Source organism: Aquarana catesbeiana, linkage group LG08, assembly GCF_042186555.1.
Source record: "Aquarana catesbeiana isolate 2022-GZ linkage group LG08, ASM4218655v1, whole genome shotgun sequence".
Lineage (NCBI taxonomy): Eukaryota > Metazoa > Chordata > Amphibia > Anura > Ranidae > Aquarana > Aquarana catesbeiana.
The window spans coordinates 224,808,422-224,827,433 of record NC_133331.1 but is presented as its reverse complement, the minus strand read 5'-3'; the positions used below and the strand labels follow the sequence as shown (position 1 = coordinate 224,827,433).

General features: G+C 41.3%; 1 protein-coding gene across 3 annotated transcripts in view; it reads right to left on the bottom strand.

Moving 5' to 3' along the window:
• Positions 1–18,544, bottom strand: part of CDHR1 (cadherin related family member 1) — a 326,479-nt gene extending 307,935 nt beyond the window's left edge. Inside the window, exons 1-2 of one of the 3 annotated variants that reach the window (XM_073596895.1) lie at positions 18,187–18,544; positions 12,866–12,961 (exon numbers count right to left, since the gene is read on the bottom strand). In XM_073596895.1, coding sequence (XP_073452996.1) covers positions 12,866–12,961; positions 18,187–18,238 — 148 coding nt within the window. In that variant the 5' untranslated portion in view covers positions 18,239–18,544. The remainder of the gene's footprint in view (positions 1–12,865; positions 12,962–18,186) is intronic. The other 2 variants (XM_073596894.1, XM_073596893.1) reach the window with 2 other exon arrangements.
• Positions 18,545–19,012: the final 468 nt, after the last annotated feature.

Below are 19,012 nucleotides of genomic sequence, written 5' to 3'. Positions count from 1 at the left end.
CCTTTTTTATTGCATGCCAATATTCTGTTTGCTTTGTTAGCAGCAGCTTGGCATTGCATGCCTTGGCTAAGCCTATCATCTATTAGGACCCCAGGTCCTTTTCCATCTTTGATTCCCCCAGAGGTTCTAACCCCAGTGAGTAGATTGCATTCATATTTTTGCCACCCAAATGCATTATTTTACATTTTTCCACATTAAACCTAATTCGCCATGTAGTTGCCCATCCCATTAATTTGTTCAGATCTACTTGCAAGGTTTCCACATCCTGCGGAGAAGTTATTGCCCTGCTTAGCTAAGCATCGTCCACAAATACAGAGATTGAACTGTTTACCCCATCCTCCAGGTCGTTTAGGAACAAATTAAATAGGATTGGTCCCAGGACAGAACCCTGGGGGACCCCACTTTCCACCCCTGACCATTCCGAGCACTCCCCATTTATCACTACCCTCTGAACTCGCCCTTGTAGCCAGTTTTCAATCCAGGTACTCACCCTATGGTCCATGCCAATGGACCTTACTTTGTACAGTAAATGTTTATGGGGAACTGTATCAAATGCTTTTGCAAAATCCAGATACACCACATCTACGGGCCTGCCTTTATCTAGATGGCAGCTCACTTCCTCATAGAAGGTTAATAGATTGGTTTGGCAAGAACGATTCCATGCTGATTACTGCTAATGATACAGTTTCATTACTAAAATCTTGTATATAGTCCCTTATCAAGAGCTTGCATACTATTGATGTTAGGCTAACTGGTCTGTAATTCCCAGGGATGTATGTTGACCCTTTTTTGGCTTTTCTTCAATCAGCTGGTACCATTCCAGTCAGTAGACTGTAAGTAAAAATTAGGAACAATAGTCTGGCAAATAGTTGACTGAGTTCCCTAAGGATCCTTGGATGCAAGCCACAAATAATATATTGCTCATACATGCCATGGGTTCATGTGGAATTACACCCCAAAATACATTCTGATGCTTTTCCTGAGTATGGAGATACCACATGTGAGATTTTTTGGCAGTCTAGCCGCGTACAGAAACCCAAAATCCAATAAGCACTTTCTGGCTTTTAAAAGGCGTTATTTCCCCATTACACTTCCTGACTACCTATCACAGCTTTGGAGGCCCTAAAATGTCAAGATAGCAAAAAACCCTCCCAAATGACCCCAAGGTATTTGCTAAAAGGCATGGTGAGTATTTTGCACATGTCATTTGTTGCCACAATATTTTGGAAAATTAAAAAAAGAAAACAAATAATTTATTTTTTCTTTTCTCTTTTCAATTTTCATAACCTTGTGACAAAAAAAATAGATCTGCAACATACTCATACACATACTTGGTGTCTACTTTTCGAAAAGGGGTCATGGGGGGGTTGTACTATCTTGACATTTCAGGGCTTCCAAACAGACCCAACCTGAGCATATTAGAGACCCCTTCTCTTCCCAGTTGTCCAGGGACCTGGAGGCAGATCATCAGGGTGAGTCCTTATAACTGCTCCCATAACCTGGAAAATCTAGGGGCACACATGAGCCTGCAGACTCCCCGATGTTCTCCATGGATAGAAAAATGGCAGAGATGGCAGACTTAATGTTTAGCCAACGAAGCCCTGTTAAAGATCTGCCTGCACCCCAACCAACACCCTATGCAGGGGATACAGTTCTGCTGGCTCGTTTCATTGCAATGCTGCAGCATGAACTTTCTAAAGCCTATGCCATTATCACTACAGACCTCAAACGTGATATCCAGGATATAGGAGAAAGATTTGATATAATTGAATTCAAAGTGGACAGTGCAGTTGCAAGGGTTAACCAGAACTCCACCATGATCTCAGATCTCCAGGGCAAACCGGAGGGGGCTTATACAAAAATTGAAGATTTGGAAAACTGGTCGCCAATACAATGTGTGCATAAGGGGATTTCCAGAAACCAATATTGATTTGGAAGGGGCCATTCAGGAGTTGATGAAAGAACTGATTCCTGATATAATGCTGCATCAAATGGAATTTGATAGAATTCATCGCTCCCTGACTGCCCTCAGGTCAGATGGCATGCCACGTGAAATAATAGTTAAGCCACACTATTATTGCATAAAGGAGAAGTTGATGTTTGTGGCCAGAAACAGACAGGACCTGTCCCTGTTTGGTGCATCTATTCAGCTTTTCACAGATCTAGCCCCATCTATGGTACAAAAACTGAAAAATATAAAGCCTTTACTACAGCAGCTAATGAACCGACAGATAAAGTATAGATGGGCATTTCCATTTAAACTGTCATTTACGTACAAGGGTAAATCCCACTCCTTTTCTACATGTCAAGATGGAGAAGATTTGCTACTAGAATTGGGGATTATCTCACGTGAATCCCAGACTGCCTCATCTTCCTACCAAGCGCATCACCCTCTTTGAGCACTGTGGCAGGACCAAAGAACATCGTTGGCCAGGAGGTTTTCCCCAATCACCTGATTCCAGGATGACTCTACTTCCCCCCTAAATAGGGATGACACCGTTGTTCTAGTAGGGCTGCATATGACCTGTTGCTGACAGTGGATTTGCCACTGTCATACCCGTTTGACATTTCCTGTTCAGTTAATGGTTGCATATTGCTAAAATAAAAAATATTATTTTAACCTCAAACAGCCTTAATGCTAGTTGGCTGCAATGTGATACTGATTCCTGTCAGTCTGCACCAAGGTCAGTCATAGGACCCCCTTATGATCATATTCCTAGAGCAAAGAAGGTTGGGATAGCACCAGTCTGCTCTTGGCTTCTAGGCCATAGGAAGAGAGGATCTGCTCAGTGAAATAGAGCTCCAAAAATTAAATTGGTTAAAAAATAGTTTCTGTTATTTCATGATCTTTGGGCCAGGGTGCACATGCATGCCCCTTTCGTAAGACTACCTTCCTTGGAAGATGATGTTAACCTCACGTTTTGTTTCCCGGACATTGCTTCTGGGTAGGGTTTCAACCCATGATTATGGATTCTACTTGATGTTCATTAGGCTTTGTACAATAAGCCTCTAGCCAACTGTTCTATTCCCTTTTTTACTTATTTACTTTTCTTTCTTACTCTTTTTCCCATCCCAACTCCGGATTCTGACTCTGGCCTTATGCTCCTGTTTTGGATCATAACGGGGAATATGGAACCTGACTCGGAGATTCCACCTCTCAATTTCATGGATCAAGGTGAGTGTACTCTGCCCTACCATGATGACTAGGGTTTATTCCACTAAATACTCCATAATTATCCATTATGTACACGGATTTAACTCCCCTGTCAAAAGAACTAAAGCCTTCCAATACTATCACTCACAGAGAGCTGATGTCTTATTATTACAGGAAACTCACTTATTTAATACCTCAGCCCCTAGATATCTCAGTGTTAGATATCCACAATATTATTTGTCCTCTGGCCCAGAGAACAAATTGGGGGTGGCAGTCTGTTTCTCTAAAAAGACCCCTTTCACCCCCATCAATATAGTTAAAGATAAGATTGGCCGATATCTCATGGCAGTGGGTCGCCTTCATGACCAACTGGTCTCATTCATTTCTTATTAGGTAGTTCTGGTTGGCGATAGCAATATCCTGTTAGATCGGATCCTGGATAAATCTGACCCTACCAAGGCGATTCTCAAACAAATACCCAAAAGCAGCAGCAAAGTGGCACACCTGCTACATTTTTATGATTCAATAGATGCCTGGCGAGAGGCCAACCCCTCCACTCGAGATTACACACACTTTTTGCAGTTGCACCATACATACTCTCGTATAGACCACGTTTTTGTACATACTTCATTGCTCTCATATATAACATCAGTGAACATTTTGTCCGTCCCCTGGTCAGATCGTTCTCCAATAAAACTATCGTTGACTCATCTTTGGATTAAACCACACGCCTCTCCATGGCGCTTTAATGTTGCCTTATTAAATGACCCCATGGTATATGCTGAAATCGAGACAGAATTATGTGTGTTTTTTTTTCGTGATAACTTGTCCTTGGATCTATCTCCTGCTATAAATTGGGCGGCCCATAAGGCCACCATCCGGGGTAAACTTATCCAACTAGTGGCCTGGGCCAAACGAGCTCAGAAACAGACAATCAAACAACTGGGGGCTGACCTGGAAAATCTTATGAACGAACAGTGCACGGCCCCTCAGGTAGATATTGGACATAGGATTGATGTGGCTAGGCTAGCATTGAATTTAGGTCTGACTACCCAAGCTGAAAAACACATTCGCTGGTCAAGACATAAATACTACACGATGGGTGACAAACCTACCACGATGCTGGCTAGAAAATTGGTACCCCGGGTGCATACACCTACTTTACCCAAATTACAATTGTCTACAGGACAACCAACCCAAAACCCTGAACTGATCAATTCTATAAATTCTATTCTGTTATACAGCACGCCTGATCAGTTCTCGCAAGCAAAGGCACATGAGTTTCTTCAAGATATTCCACGGCCCCATTTTACACAAACTCACGTCGAACTTATGGATAAGGAATTTACATAATCTGAGATTAGAATGGCCATAAAAACTGTACATCCCTTTTAAAGCCCCAGGCCCGGATGGCTTCTCCGGCCATTATTATAGGAAGTATCAGGAGATCCTGATTCCACATCTGTGCTCCTATTTTAATGACCTCAGATGGGGAAATAGCATCCCAAAACATGAAAACGCGGCATACATTCATGTTATACTGAAACCGGGTAAAGATCACAGGGATTGTTACATAGTTACATAGTAGGTGAGGTTGAAAAAAGACACACGTCCATCAAGTCCAACCTATGTGTGTGATTATGTGTCAGTATTACCTTACATATCCCTGTATGTTGCGGTCATTCAGGTGATTATCTACTAGTTTCTTGAAGCTATCAATGCTCCCCGCTGAGACCACCGCCTGTGGAAGGGAATTCCACATCCTTACCGCTCTTACTGTAAAGAACCCTCTACGTAGTTTAAGGTTCAACCTCTTTTCTTCTAATTGTAATGAGTGGCCCCGAGTCTTATTAAACTCTCTTCTGCGAAAAAGTTTTATCCCTATTGTGGGGTCACCAGTACAGTATTTGTAAATTGAAATCATATCCCCTCTCAAGCGTCTCTTCTCCAGAGAGAATAAGTTCAACGCTCGCAACCTTTCCTCATAACTAAGATCCTCCAGACCCTTTATTAGCTTTGTTGCCCTTCTTTGTACTCGCTCCATTTCCAGTACATCCTTCCTGAGGACTGGTGCCCAGAACTGGACAGCATACTCCAGGTGCGGCCGGACCAGAGTCTTGTAGAGCGGGAGAATTATCATTTTATCTCTGGAGTTGATCCCCCTTTTAATACATGCCAATATTCTGTTTGCCTTATTAGCAGCAGCTTGGCATTGCATGCCATTGCTGAGCCTATCATCTACTAGGACCCCCAGGTCCTTTTCCATCCTAGATTCCCCCAGAGGTTCTCCCCCCAGTGTATAGATTGCATTCATATTTTTGCCACCCAAATGCATTATTTTACATTTTTCTACATTGAACCTCATTTGCCATGTAGTCGCCCACCCCATTAATTGTTCAGGTCTTTTTGCAAGGTTTCCACATCCTGCGGAGAAGTTATTGCCCTACTTAGCTTAGTATCGTCTGCAAATACAGAGATTGAACTGTTTATCCCATCCTCCAGATCGTTTCTAAACAAATTAAATAGGATTGGTCCCAGCACAGAACCCTGGGGAACCCCACTACCCACCCCTGACCATTCTGAGTACTCCCCATTTATCACCACCCTCTGAACACGCCCTTGTAGCCAGTTTTCAATCCAGGTACTCACCCTATGGTCCATGCCAACGGACCCTATTTTGTACAGTAAACGTTTATGGGGAACTGTGTCAAATGCTTTTGCAAAATCCAGATACACCACGTCTACGGGCCTTCCTTTATCTAGATGGCAACTCACCTCCTCATAGAAGGTTAATAGATTGGTTTGGCAAGAACGATTCTTCATGAATCCATGCTGATTACTGCTAATGATATCGTTCTTATTACTAAAATCTTGTATATAGTCCCTTATCATCCCCCCCAAGATTTTACATACTATTGATGTTAGGCTAACTGGTCTGTAATTCCCAGGGATGTTTTTTGGGCCCTTTTTAAATATTGGTGCTACATTGGCTTTTCTCCAATCAGCTGGTACCATTCCAGTCAATAGACTGTCTGTAAAAATTAGGAACAACGGTCTGGCAATCACCTGTGGATTGTTCTAACTACCACCCAATTTCCTTAATAGATGTGGACTTAAAGATAATGACAAAGGTGCTAGCCCTTAGATTAAATTCTTTCCTTCCACAATATATGTATCTAGATCAGCTGGGTTTTGTCCCTAATCACCAGGCATCAGACCAGACCAGAAGAATTACAGATATAAGCTCAGCCATTCATTCTGATTGGGACCACAAGGGATCTAGACAGGGCATGCTGCTTTCTTTGGATATCCATAAAATGTTCGACTCCCTATCCTGGGACTATTTATTTCATGTTTTATCTCATTTTGGGTTTGACCAAAATTTTTTTAGCTCTACTTCACGCATTATATGAAACACCTACTGCCTCCTTAATGCTTAAAGGATATTCCACATGATCCCTCGCCATCTGTAGGGGAACTCGGCAGGGGTGCCCTTTGTCCAAATTGCTATTAATTTTAGCTATAGAACTGCTTGCAATAAAGATCCGTAACTGTCTGGATGTTCGGGGAATAGAATGTGGGGATAGAGATCGTAAATGTATACTATTCACAGATGACATCTTGATGGTTGTCATCACCCATTACCTCCCTCCCCAACCTATACACAATACTTCAACCCTTTTCAAGAATATCTTACAATCAATCATGACAAATCTAGGGCACTGAATATCTCTTTACAGAGTAACACTCAAAAAGCCCTTGAACAATCTTACAAATTTCATTGGGAACCAGAGGCTCTTCCTTACCTAGGTATTTATTTGATGCCTTCTTTACACACCTTATACTCCCACAATTATCCTGCACTGTATAGTCGTTTGAGAGCAGGCCTAGCCAGATGGAAACCCCATCGTGGTTCGGCAGATTATATTCGGTAAAAATGAATGTTCTTCCGAGAATTTTATATTTCTTTCGCACTATACTACTTAGATCTTGTTAGATCTAATCTGATGGTATTTCAAAAGAGGCTTCTTCAGTTTATATGGGGAGACAAGAGGCCCAGGGTGAATAAGCACACACTGTTTACCCCAAAACAGAAGGGAGGCCTAGGACTTCTCGATCTGCTGAAATATTTTCACGCTGCCCAATTGGCCCAACTTACTAAATTTCATTCCCAGCAGCCCCACGCATTGTGGATGTTGATCCATTAGCTCCTCTCTTGCGAAATAAGGATTTCACCCCGGGCCTCACCCCTCTTGCTTTTAAATGGTGGTCCAACAACGGTTTCATGTGGATTGCGGACCTTTGTGATCATAAAGGTATGCTATCCAATAGTGATAGAAAAACACCAACTGACAGAATCTGAACACTTTAGATATACTCAAATACACCATTATTTACATCCCTTATCACGCAAAAATGATCTCGCAATTATGTCACCTATAGAAAACATGTGTCGTCAATATGATAAAATCCGAGATCATATATCTGCAATATATACTATTCTAACGTATACCTCAGTAAAATTGAAGTATATGGCCAGATGGGAACAGGATATCCAGGAAACCCTGGAACTTGAGTAATGTCACTCGATAGCGCTATCAGCATCAAGGTCACTTATCAACACTTCTATTGTAGAAGCAAATTATACGGTATTAATGGAGGTAATATTTGGTATCGGCTAGATTGGCCACTTTTTTTCCAGGGTTTCCTCTAAGTGTTTTCGGGGCTGTGGTCAGGAAGGGACGGCCTACCACATATGGTGGCAATGCCCCAAGGTACGGAGGTTTTGGATCTGAGTTTAAAATTTCATTTATACTCTCACCCAAATTTACCTGATTAAGTCCATAAAACACACGCTACTGGCTTGTAAGGTAGAAGAAGCCTCCAAAAAAAGACAGCTCCTCACATTCATATTTCTATCCACTAAAATCCCAATAGCCAGGAACTGGAAGTCGCCAGCTATACCATTTGACCAAATCAAACATAAACTTTCTTGGCTCATGTTAAATGAAAGACTGACTGCAATCTTATAGGATAAATTGAAACTGTTTAAAAAGGATCTCCAGACAGATGCTGACTAGGTTTCCTCCTGGTCGACATGGATTAGAGAACGAAGTCCTTCCACTTCCCCCCTCTCTCCCCTCGTACTCTTTTCACCTCTCGTACTTTTTGATTTCCTTTTCTCTTTTTGTTTTCCCTCTCCCCTTCTTTTTCTCTTCTTCTTGGATTTTGGTATTGTAGGGCCTGCACTGGGTCCTCCCACGTTCTGGGGGATGGAATGTCTCCAGCTACCTGCGGGGGGGACGCACATCCCTTGACGTGGAGGGTGTACTCTGGGACCCATCTATACCATGATATAGGACATTTTGAGATGTTTAAGACTTGCAGTCTGCCTTACAGCTCGCTGTGAAAATTAACACTCCATATTGCAGTAAATGAATTGTTATTACTAAAGATTACGATTTCTTGTCTCCAATGCATAAGAAGCAAGTTGTCTTAGGGAGCATGACCTATCGCCACGCAGAGTGTGGTATCATGTTACTCCTAGCGTACTTAAGCAATTACACAGTTCAACTTTTCACTTTTATACTGTATATTCTTCAGAATATGGAAGCTATGTACTGTTCAGAGTTAATGCCAAAGTCTTTATTCTGTTTTGTGAAAAACTTGAATAAAAATTATTGAAACAAATTCTACTAATAGAAAGTGTGAAAAAAGGGAAAGTGTGAAAAAAGGGAGGTCAAGTGGTTAAGAATGGTGGAGCCTTCGGCTGGAGTGGACCATATTTAAATTTTTTTTTTTGGGTCAATGGCGGGCGTCGTGATTGATGATGGATTTACATCAGGGGACATTTTTTTTGTTTTTTTAAATAAAGGACTTGTCAAAACTGCCTACTGTCATTTTTTACACTACACTTTTTTTTTTTGGTGACTAAGTAGGGGTACTATGTACCCCATACTTATTCACATGTGGCAGGGATCTGAGGGGCCTCCTTGTTAAAGCACCCCACCCACGGACCCCCACAACCACCAGCCACGGTTGTGGGGAAGAGGCCCTTGTCCCCATCAACATGGGAACAAGGTGCTTTGGGGGGGGGCATTCACTCATCCCCTCCCTTTCCTGACCTGCCAGGCTGCATGCTCGGATCAGGGTCTGGTGTGGACTTTGGGTGGGACCCCACACCATTTTTTTTCTTTTTATTTGGGGTTTCTTTCAAAAACCATACCAGACCCAAAGGGCCTGGTTAGGATTGGTGAGAGCCCACACCATTTTTTTTACGATTTTATTATTGCAGGTAACTTTTTACATGTGGCTGTCAGCGGGGAATCCCGCTGACAGCTGATGACCCAACGGTTGTTAAGGAAGCGATGGCTGGCTTCTCGGCCTGCTCCTTAACAATCAGCTATTTACAGTTTGTTATGGAGAAAAAAAAATGCAAAAGGCATGTAAAAATGCATCAAAAATGCAACACTTGTATCCACTGAAGTCTATTACACACAAAACTGCTGAGGGGAAAAAAGTCCCTGACCCTTTCCAAAAACACACCAGCTGAAAAACGCATAGCAGTGAATGTGTACCATAGGAAATCATGTTAAATGGACTGTAGTGTGTTTAATGAAAACTGCAAATCGCACTAAAAAACACATAGGTCTGAACCTAGTGTAAAGCTTTTTGTATGGCTCACAATTACAAAATGTTGCAGATAAAAATGAAAGAAGTAACATTAAATTCTAAGAACCTAAGTTGAATCCCTTAAGGGACCAAGTGCTTCTTGTAATTGGTTCCATTTTGATCTGTAACCGTTCCACTCTGTTCTGGCTGTAGCTCAACCCCAAACTAAAGCCCAATTTGTGGCAGAATAATTTGTATAAATAACTAACTAATCTGATATGGTTAGCGCTGGCAGGGCTGTGTGATCATACAGCTGCTTGTAAACATAAAACGTGAAAAGAAACTAATTGCACTCTTATATCATAAATTACATACAGTGGGGACAGAAAGTATTCAGACCCCCTTAAATGTTTCACTCTTTGTTATTTTGCAGCCATTTGCTAAAATAATTTAAGTTCAATTTTTTTTCCTCGTGAATGTACACACAGCACCCCATATTGACAGAAAAACACAGAATTGTTGACATTTTTGCAGATTTATTAAAAAAGAAAAACTGAAATATCACATGGTCCTAAGTATTCAGACCCTTTGCTTAGTATTTAGTAGAAGCACCCTTTTGATCGAATACAGTCATGAGTCTTTTTGGGAAAGATGCAACAAGTTTTTCACACCTGGATTTGGGGATCCTCTGCCATTCTTCCTTGCAGATCCTCTCCAGTTCTGTCAGGTTGGATGGTAAATGTTGGTGGACAGCCATTTTTAGGTCTCTCCAGAGATGCTGAATTGGGTTTAAGTCAGGGCTCTGGCTGGGCCATTCAAGAACAGTCACAGAGTTGTTGTGAAGCCACTCCTTCGTTATTTTAGCTGTGTGCTTAGGGTCATTGTCTTGTTGGAAGGTAAACCTTCGGCTCAGTCTGAGGTCCTGAGCACTCTGGAGAAGGTTTTCGTCCAGGATATCCCTGTACTTGGCCTCATTCATCTTTCCCTCGATTGTAATCAGTCATCCTGTCCCTGCAGCTGAAAAACACCCCCACAGCATGATGCTGCTACCACCATGCTTCACTGTTGGGACTGTATTGGACAGGTGATGAGCAGTGCCTGGTTTTCTCCACACATACTGCTTAGAATTAAGGCCAAAAAGTTCTATCTTGGTCTCATCAGACCAAAGAATCTTATTTATCACCATCTTGGAGTCCTTCAGGTGTTTTTTAGCAAACTCCATGCAGGCTTTCATGTGTCTTGCAGTGAGGAGAGGCTTCCGTCGGGCCACTCTGCCATAAAGCCCCGACTGGTGGAGGGCTGCAGTGATGGTTGACTTTCTAAAACTTTCTCCCATCTCCCAACTGCATTTCTGGAGCTCAGCCACAGTGATCTTTGGGTTCTTCTATAATTCTCTCACCAAGGCTCTTCTCCCCCGATAGCTCAGTTTTGCCGGACGGTCAGCTCTAGGAAGGGTTCTGGTCATCCCAAACGTCTTCCATTAAAGGATTTTGGAGGCCACTGTGCTCTTAGGAACCCTAAGTGCAGCAGAAATTTTTTGTAACCTTGGCCAGATCTGTGCCTTGCCACAATTCTGTCTCTGTGCTCTTCAGGCAGTTCCTTTGACCTCATGATTCTCATTTGCTCTGACATGCACTGTGAGCTGTAAGGTCTTATATAGACAGGTGTGTAGCTTTCCTAATCAAGTCCAATCAGTATAATCAAACACAGCTGGACTCAAATGAAAGTGTAGAACCATCTCAAGGATGATCAAAAGAAATGGACAGCACCTGAGTTAAATATATGAGTGTCACAGCAAAGGGTCTGAATACTTAGGATCATGTGATATTTCAGTTTTTCTTTTTTAATAAATCTGCAAAAATGTCAACAATTCTGTGTTTTTTGTCATTATGGGGTGCTGTGTGTACATTAATGAGTAAAAAAATGAACTTAAATGATTTTAGCAAATGGCTGCAATATAACAAAGAGTGAAAATTTTAAGGGGGTCTAAATACTTTCCGTCCCCACTGTATGATAAATCACCATAGAGAGTCAACAAATAAATAAATAAACACATCTTTATTTGAATTATAAAAAATACATACAAATTGTTAAGTCCGTGTATAGATCCCACACGTGAATAATGTCCTCAGTGAGTATAGGAAAGATTCCTCTCCACCTGCATGCAGACACACAATGCACTCACCAGACTTAATTGACCCCTATCACAGGGAGTCAAATTACGCACATGGGAAAATCCAAGATGTCATACATGAGGTCACAGGAATTAATCCAAACCGTTGCTGTCATCCATTCAATATATCTATAGATCGCGTATTCAAAGCTCTAGTGTTACCATATAGAGAGGGAGAGAAAATTATACTTTCCTGGTGCAGTAATTAAAATCATTTATTTAAAAAAGAAGGTTGTATTGCACTTATATCAACGAAGACAGGGATCAGCATGTATTGTATAAGAATCTTCGGTTAGCGATCCACCTGCGTTCCAGCTGACCGGAAATTATGTATCTCAAACACCACCCAATGCCATTTCGTCAGCCTATGTCTGACGTATTCAGGGGTTTATTGTGAACATAGGCTGAGCAAACTGTGGCAGAACAGTTAATACAATTTGCTCGAGCTGTAGGAAGTCATAAAAACTATTTTGACAGTCAGCATAGCCTATGTTTATCAGTAGCTAGCTGGTCACATAGCCCTGTCAGCACTGAGTACTTTTGTGGTTTTATTTTCTTTCAAATCAGTACTCTACTAACATAAAATGCAGATCTTTGTTAAAAAAACATTTTTTTAGCAAAAAGCTGTTTGAATTTGCAAAAACTTATATTTAAAACAATTTTCTGCTAAGCAACAGACAATATCAGAAACCTTTAAAAATTCTAATTGCAGCAGAACTTTGGAAAATCACAGCTTTAGCGTTGCTGTTATGTTCATAAATATTTATGTGTTTCGTGCATTTGAAAAGATATGCTGCTTCTGAGCACTGCACAAAACGATGACAGGTTAACAAATTCACACCCGAGAATGAGCCACTTTCATCCAGCTTAACCTTATGTGATCTGGAATGCAAAAAATAATAACACATCATAATTACTGCACTGACCTACTGGAGTGTCTTCAGAGAGGCTCAGAAGGGCCATGTTCCCATTGGTGCTTCCAGGTCCGTTGTCATAAAAAGAAGGAGCATAATTGGTTTGCACTGCAATACATAAAAATTAACACCAATTTAAACTCACACACATGCTAGAAACAGAAATTCAAATAAGTACATCTATGGCGCTGTCAGAAGCTAACAAAAGCTCAGTTCTTCCAGCACCTTAATCCAAAGAATGCACTTAGAGAAAAAGAATCCTCTCAGAGTACAATATCAGGACTACAGGTTTGGCTAAAACTACAGGAGGAAAAAACCTTGGGGGTGCATATTTTAGATAATTGCAAAATAAACAGTATAGCCAGACAAGGCAAGAATTGTGGGGTGTATCACTAAAGGAATCTTCACTATGTAGAATTTAGTTTGACTTCATTTTGAATACTGTGTCCAGTTCTGAAGGCCTCACTTATAAAAATAATTGATAAGACAGAATGAGTCCAGAGATGGACAACACAAATGGTGAAAAGGGGCATGACTGAAACCTGAAAGAGCTTAAAGTGTTGTTAAAGGTTTGGCTTTTTAAAAAAAATAACAAACATGTTTTACTTGCCTGCTCTGTGCAGTGGTTTTGCACAGAGCAGCCCCAATCCTCCTCTTCTTGGGTCCTCCACCGGCACTCTTGGGTCCTCCCCCTTCACCAGTGCCCTGAATAGCAAGCCACTTGCTATGGGAGTACTGGTGCATGCTTGCGCCTGAGCCCTGCTTTATGTGTCCATAAGAAACATAGAGCTGTGGCTCAGCCCCGCCCCCGTTTTCTCCTCATTGGTTCACTGGCTGTGATTGACAGAAGTGGGAGCCAATGGCTCTTGCTGCTGTCTCAGCGAATGAGGAGAGGGAGTCCCAGGACAGCTGAGGCTCTCAAATGAACTAAGATCAAGAACAGGATTGTATGACCTCAAGCTAGCAAGAACAAGGTTCAAAACTAACCCCAGAAATTATTATTTCACCAAAAGAGTAGTTGATGCTTTAGAGCAGACTTCCAGCAGAGCTAGTAAGTCAATCAATAGTAAGTGAAGAGAGAACCTGTAGCCAGACCATTCATTTCAACAACAATCTTTCTATACAATTACACTTGCATGTAATGTATTAAAGGCATGTGATTTGCCAGTATAATCCTGTCTTGTGTAGACATCCAAAAGCCCTGAGGCAACTTTTTGGGTGCTGCTACATCTTGGATGTGATGTCAGAAGCCCCAGCAAACACTTACAGTGGGGACAGAAAGTATTCAGACCACCTTAAATTTTTCACTCTTTGCTATATTGCAGCCATTTGCTAAAATCATTTAAGTTCATTTTTTTTCCTCATTAATGTACACACAGCACCCCATATTGACAGAAAAACACAGAATTGTTGACATTTTTACAGATTTATTAAAAAAGAAAAACTGAAATATCACATGGTCCTAAGTATTCAGACCCTTTGCTGTGACACTCATATATTTAACTCAGGTGCTGTCCATTTCTTTTGATCATCCTTGAGATGGTTCTACACCTTCATTTGAGTCCAGCTGTGTTTGATTATACTGATTGGACTTGATTAGGAAAGCCACACACCTGTCTATATAAGACCTTACAGCTCACAGTGCATGTCAGAGCAAATGAGAAACCTGAGGTCAGAGGAACTGCCTGAAGAGCTCAGAGACAGAATTGTGGCAAGGCGCCTTGGTAAGAGAGGTAACGAAGAACCCAAAGATCACTGTGGCTGAGCTCCAGAGATGCAGTCGGGAGATGGGAGAAAGTTGTAGAAAGTCAACCATCACTGCAGCCCTCCACCAGTCGGGGATTTATGGCAGAGTGGCCTGACGGAAGCCTCTCCTCAGTGCAAGACACATAAAAGCCCACATGGAGTTTGCTAAAAAACACCTGAAGGACGCCAAGATGGTGAGAAATAAAATTCTCTGGTCTGATGAGACCAAGATAGAACTTTTTGGCCTTAATCCTAAGCCGTATGTGTGGAGAAAACCAGGCACTACTCATCACCTGTCCAATACAGTCCCAACAGTGAAGCATTGTGCTGGCAGCATCATGCTGTGGGGGTGTTTTTCAGCTGCAGGGACAGGACTGGTTCTAATAGAGGGAAAGATGAATGGGGAAAGATGAATGTGGCCAAGTACAGGGATATCCTGGATGAAAACCTTCTCCTCGACCTGAAGGTTTACCTTCCAACAAGACAATGACCATAAGCACATAGCTAAAATAACGAAGGAGTGGCTTCACAACAACTCCATGACTGTTCTTGAATGGCCCAGCCAGAGCCCTGACATAAACCCAATTGAGCATCTCTGAAGAGACCTAAAAATGGCTGTCCACCAATGTTTACCATCCAACCTGACAGAACTGGAGAGGATCTGCAAGGAGGAGTGGCAGAGGATCCCCAAATCCAGGTGTAAAAAACTTGTTGCATCTTTCCCAAAAAGACTCATGGCTGTATTAGATCAAAAGGGCGCTTCTACTAAATACTGAGCAAAGGGTCTGAATACTTAGGACCATGTGATATTTCAGTTTTTCTTTTTTAATAAATCTGCAAAAATGTCAACAATTCTGTGTTTTTCTGTCAATATGGGGTGCTGTGTGTACATTAATGAGCGGCGCTGTGGTAGACTCTTCTATGTCCCAGGTATGAGCTAGGAAGTCTCAGCTCACACCCGGAACACAGTGCTGTATGTAGCTGCAGTGAGGGACATAGTTAGCCCAAACAAACTATGTAAAGTGTGTGGAAAGATGGAGATTTTCTTTAAGGTAAAAATCCCAAAGGTATAGCTAGAAACTTCAGGGCCCCAGTGCAAGAAACCATGAAGGGCTCCCCTGACCCCCAGCTTGGGCCCTTCCCTCCCAGCCCAGGGTCCTTTACTCCCATTGCAGGGCCCTTTATTATGATCCTGCAGGGGGACCCTTTCACATGATCTACAGAGGGCCCCCTTCCTGCTGTCTTGCCCCCCCCATGGTGATAGAACACAAGGGCCTGTTTGCAAGTGCAACCTTTGTGACCCTGGTAGTTCTGCCACTTGTGTCAGTAGTATTTCATTTTTGTTATTTTATTTTTTATTATTTTTTTACCATTTTATTTTCATTTTTTTTACAATTGTATATTTTTTTATTTTAGGAGCCCCGTTGGGAAACTTTGGTGAAATATCAGGGGTCTAAACAGATCTCTGAATTTTCATCTTTGAGACAGAGAGAGGAGATTGAGGACACAGCCCTCAGTCTCCATCTCTGCAGCCTCAGCTGCACAGAATAAATTGACAGAAATAGCTCTGTAAAGAGCTTCCCCTTTATTCACAAACTGAAGCATGGTAAGCACAGTTTACTATGCTGAAGTTATGAGTGGACACACACTCACTGTGTTCATTCAGAAAAAGAAGGGGCCAGTAAATAACATATTTCCCAGCCCCTTCCCTGCTCTCCATTCTGAATAAATCCCCTGCAGCAGCTGGCAGGAGAGGGGAGGGGACAAAGGAAGAACATTGGGGCCAAGTAGATGAAAGAAAGGAGTAACAGGGACAAGAGGGGTGGCATATAGAGGAACCGATGCCCACCATTTTCCTCCTGCCTACAGGAGGGAGAGGCAGAGAAGCAGACTTTCAGGATGCTTTGCAGCAGCTGCTGGAAAAAGATGGAGGTCATCAGTTCCTCTATTTGCCACCCCTGCTGCCCCTCCTATCCAGTTGTAGAACAGAGGAGCTGCACGGGCCCCTTAGAGCATGGGGCTGGGTAGCAAATGTGACCCTGTGACCCCTGTAGTTATGCCCCTGGTCTTATGCCTTCAGAACCACTATAATGATATCAGGGAATACAAACTCACCACCACCTACTGTATGTGTCCTTTGGTTACCTGGTGGGATCCAAGGGAAAACTTTTGTAGCCACTGGGATTATGGGGTGAAAATCCCCACTCTCTGTGATGTACAGTAAGTGACCTAATATGGAAGAAGTAGATTTTTAGGATATGTATGTAACACTGGGGACTCTTTGATGTTAATAGAGGTCTGCCAAATGTTCCATCAACATGTATGTCCAGTACACCAAGCTTTCAATTACCTGTTTTTCTAGAGAGGTCTGCTGAAATTGTACTATAACCATCGAGCAAGTACATACATAAGCTTCTGGAATTATGTTGGAGAGACTATAGTAAAAACACAGGCCACACCCAGATCTATAGATTTTTTTTCTTGTTCTACACACTACTTTTTCTATTTCTTTACTGTTAGCTCTATCATTAAGTTTCATAGTAATATTCTGTTTTACCAATAAGCATATGACAATATACTTTACAAACAAGCTCATGTAATTTAATGTATGTGATTTTATGTGACATCAAATATAACTGTTTTGCTCATTAACACAAAAATGAATGGACCTGTGTTTGTGTAAGTGGTAAGACATTTGTGTGCCACCAGTTTAAATCTGTACCTAAAAGGTAAATTAATTTTCAAAAGCCATAGTGAACAAGGATACATTTTTTTTTTCTTGATGTTACATAATACAGCCCAGTCATTTTAAAATACTGTATAGGGCACAGAAGGTACGTTTGGTTCTCGTAATAGAATTTAATAGTGTGTATGTCTATTAAAACTCAGTTCAATATACTGTAAAGTATAAATACTAATATCCTGTAAACTATAGACAGGTAAATATGCCAGAAAAAGCACCTGATTTACAAAAGCAGTAAAATTATAATCAGTCATTAAGTATTTTTTAGCCCATGATCTATTAATTTCAAGCAACTTACAGTAATTAAAAAAAAAAGGAAAGAAAAAAAATAGATATTTAATAACTGAATGCATAATAGCATGCATGTATTTCCTTACACTTTGTTTTAAAATAACAAACTCTTGGGTGCTGTCCTTTTAAATACTTACATTAAGAGATTGAAAACTAAATACAGTTATAAGTAGAAAAAAAAGAAACACATTAGTAAAATAAAGGGTGCTAGCAATTTCAACTGACTGTTTTAGTATCTGTTAGGAATAAGAATGTTTATTGGGTTATGATATTGCCAGCTATTTAAGAATACCTGCTATACTAAGTTTTTACTTTATCCCTAAAATACCCCAATGCTAATAAGTGATGCCTTACACAAGTATTAATATGACATAAGATAGGGTTCAGGAAATAAGGTTTTCATCTGCTTTAGGGCAGCACAGGCCCCTCAAACTAAAGACATTAAAACCCATTACAAAACACAGGCTTAACAAAGATGGATTAGTTTTCTTGCCATCAGAGCCTGTCTGTTTCTCTCTGTCGTACATGGGTGAAATAAAATAATTTTACTTACCTGCTAGGCATAGATGAAGAAAAGAGGGTATAAGTTGCCAGGCATTCTTCATTGCCAGAGGCAGACTTGTCACTCTTTCTCCTTGCGCTGTGTAATAATTTCACTTTACAGATCTGTAGTTATTCGTGCCACTCAGGACAATGTAAGGGCTCTCTATGCAAGGGGAGGTAACAGATGTTAAGATGCTAATCCGATGACACGTCTTATTTTTCTCCTTCCTACTATCTAATTAGACCAATTAACAAGCAAGAAGCTGAGGGATTTTTTTTCTTTTATTAAGGAAAATGTTGAATTCACAAGTGGGATATTATTTTTAAATATACTCCAGCTTTTAATAGCCAGATTTATGAAGTACCTACAGTATGGTTATTATGATTCAATCGTCACGTGAAGAAATAAAATGTGATGTATGCAGCGAGAGGCTTGGTTCATTAACACTATGCAGGAGCTGAAAAATTCACAGATGAGAAATCACTTTAGGAAAAGGATTGGAGGGTAGGGTTAAATGGATAAGATGGGCAGGCTTAAGTAACCCACAGACATGAGATGACATTTGCCAGATTCAGCAGCTCTCAGGGTAAACAGTTTATTTGGCAGGTTAGAAAGCCTGACCTGACTGCTCATGCTTCTCCCAGTGTTACATGCACAGAAGCAGTGTCGGCATGCGTTTTGCTCCTGATCCCCCTCTCTTCAACATTTTGCACAAACAGTCACATGATCTAAATGTTTTTATTTAAGACCACACAGCCCAGTGGGAGTGCCATTGGGCAACAGGATCATACATACATTTCTGACTTCTTTCCAAATTCAGTTAATGGCATGTGTG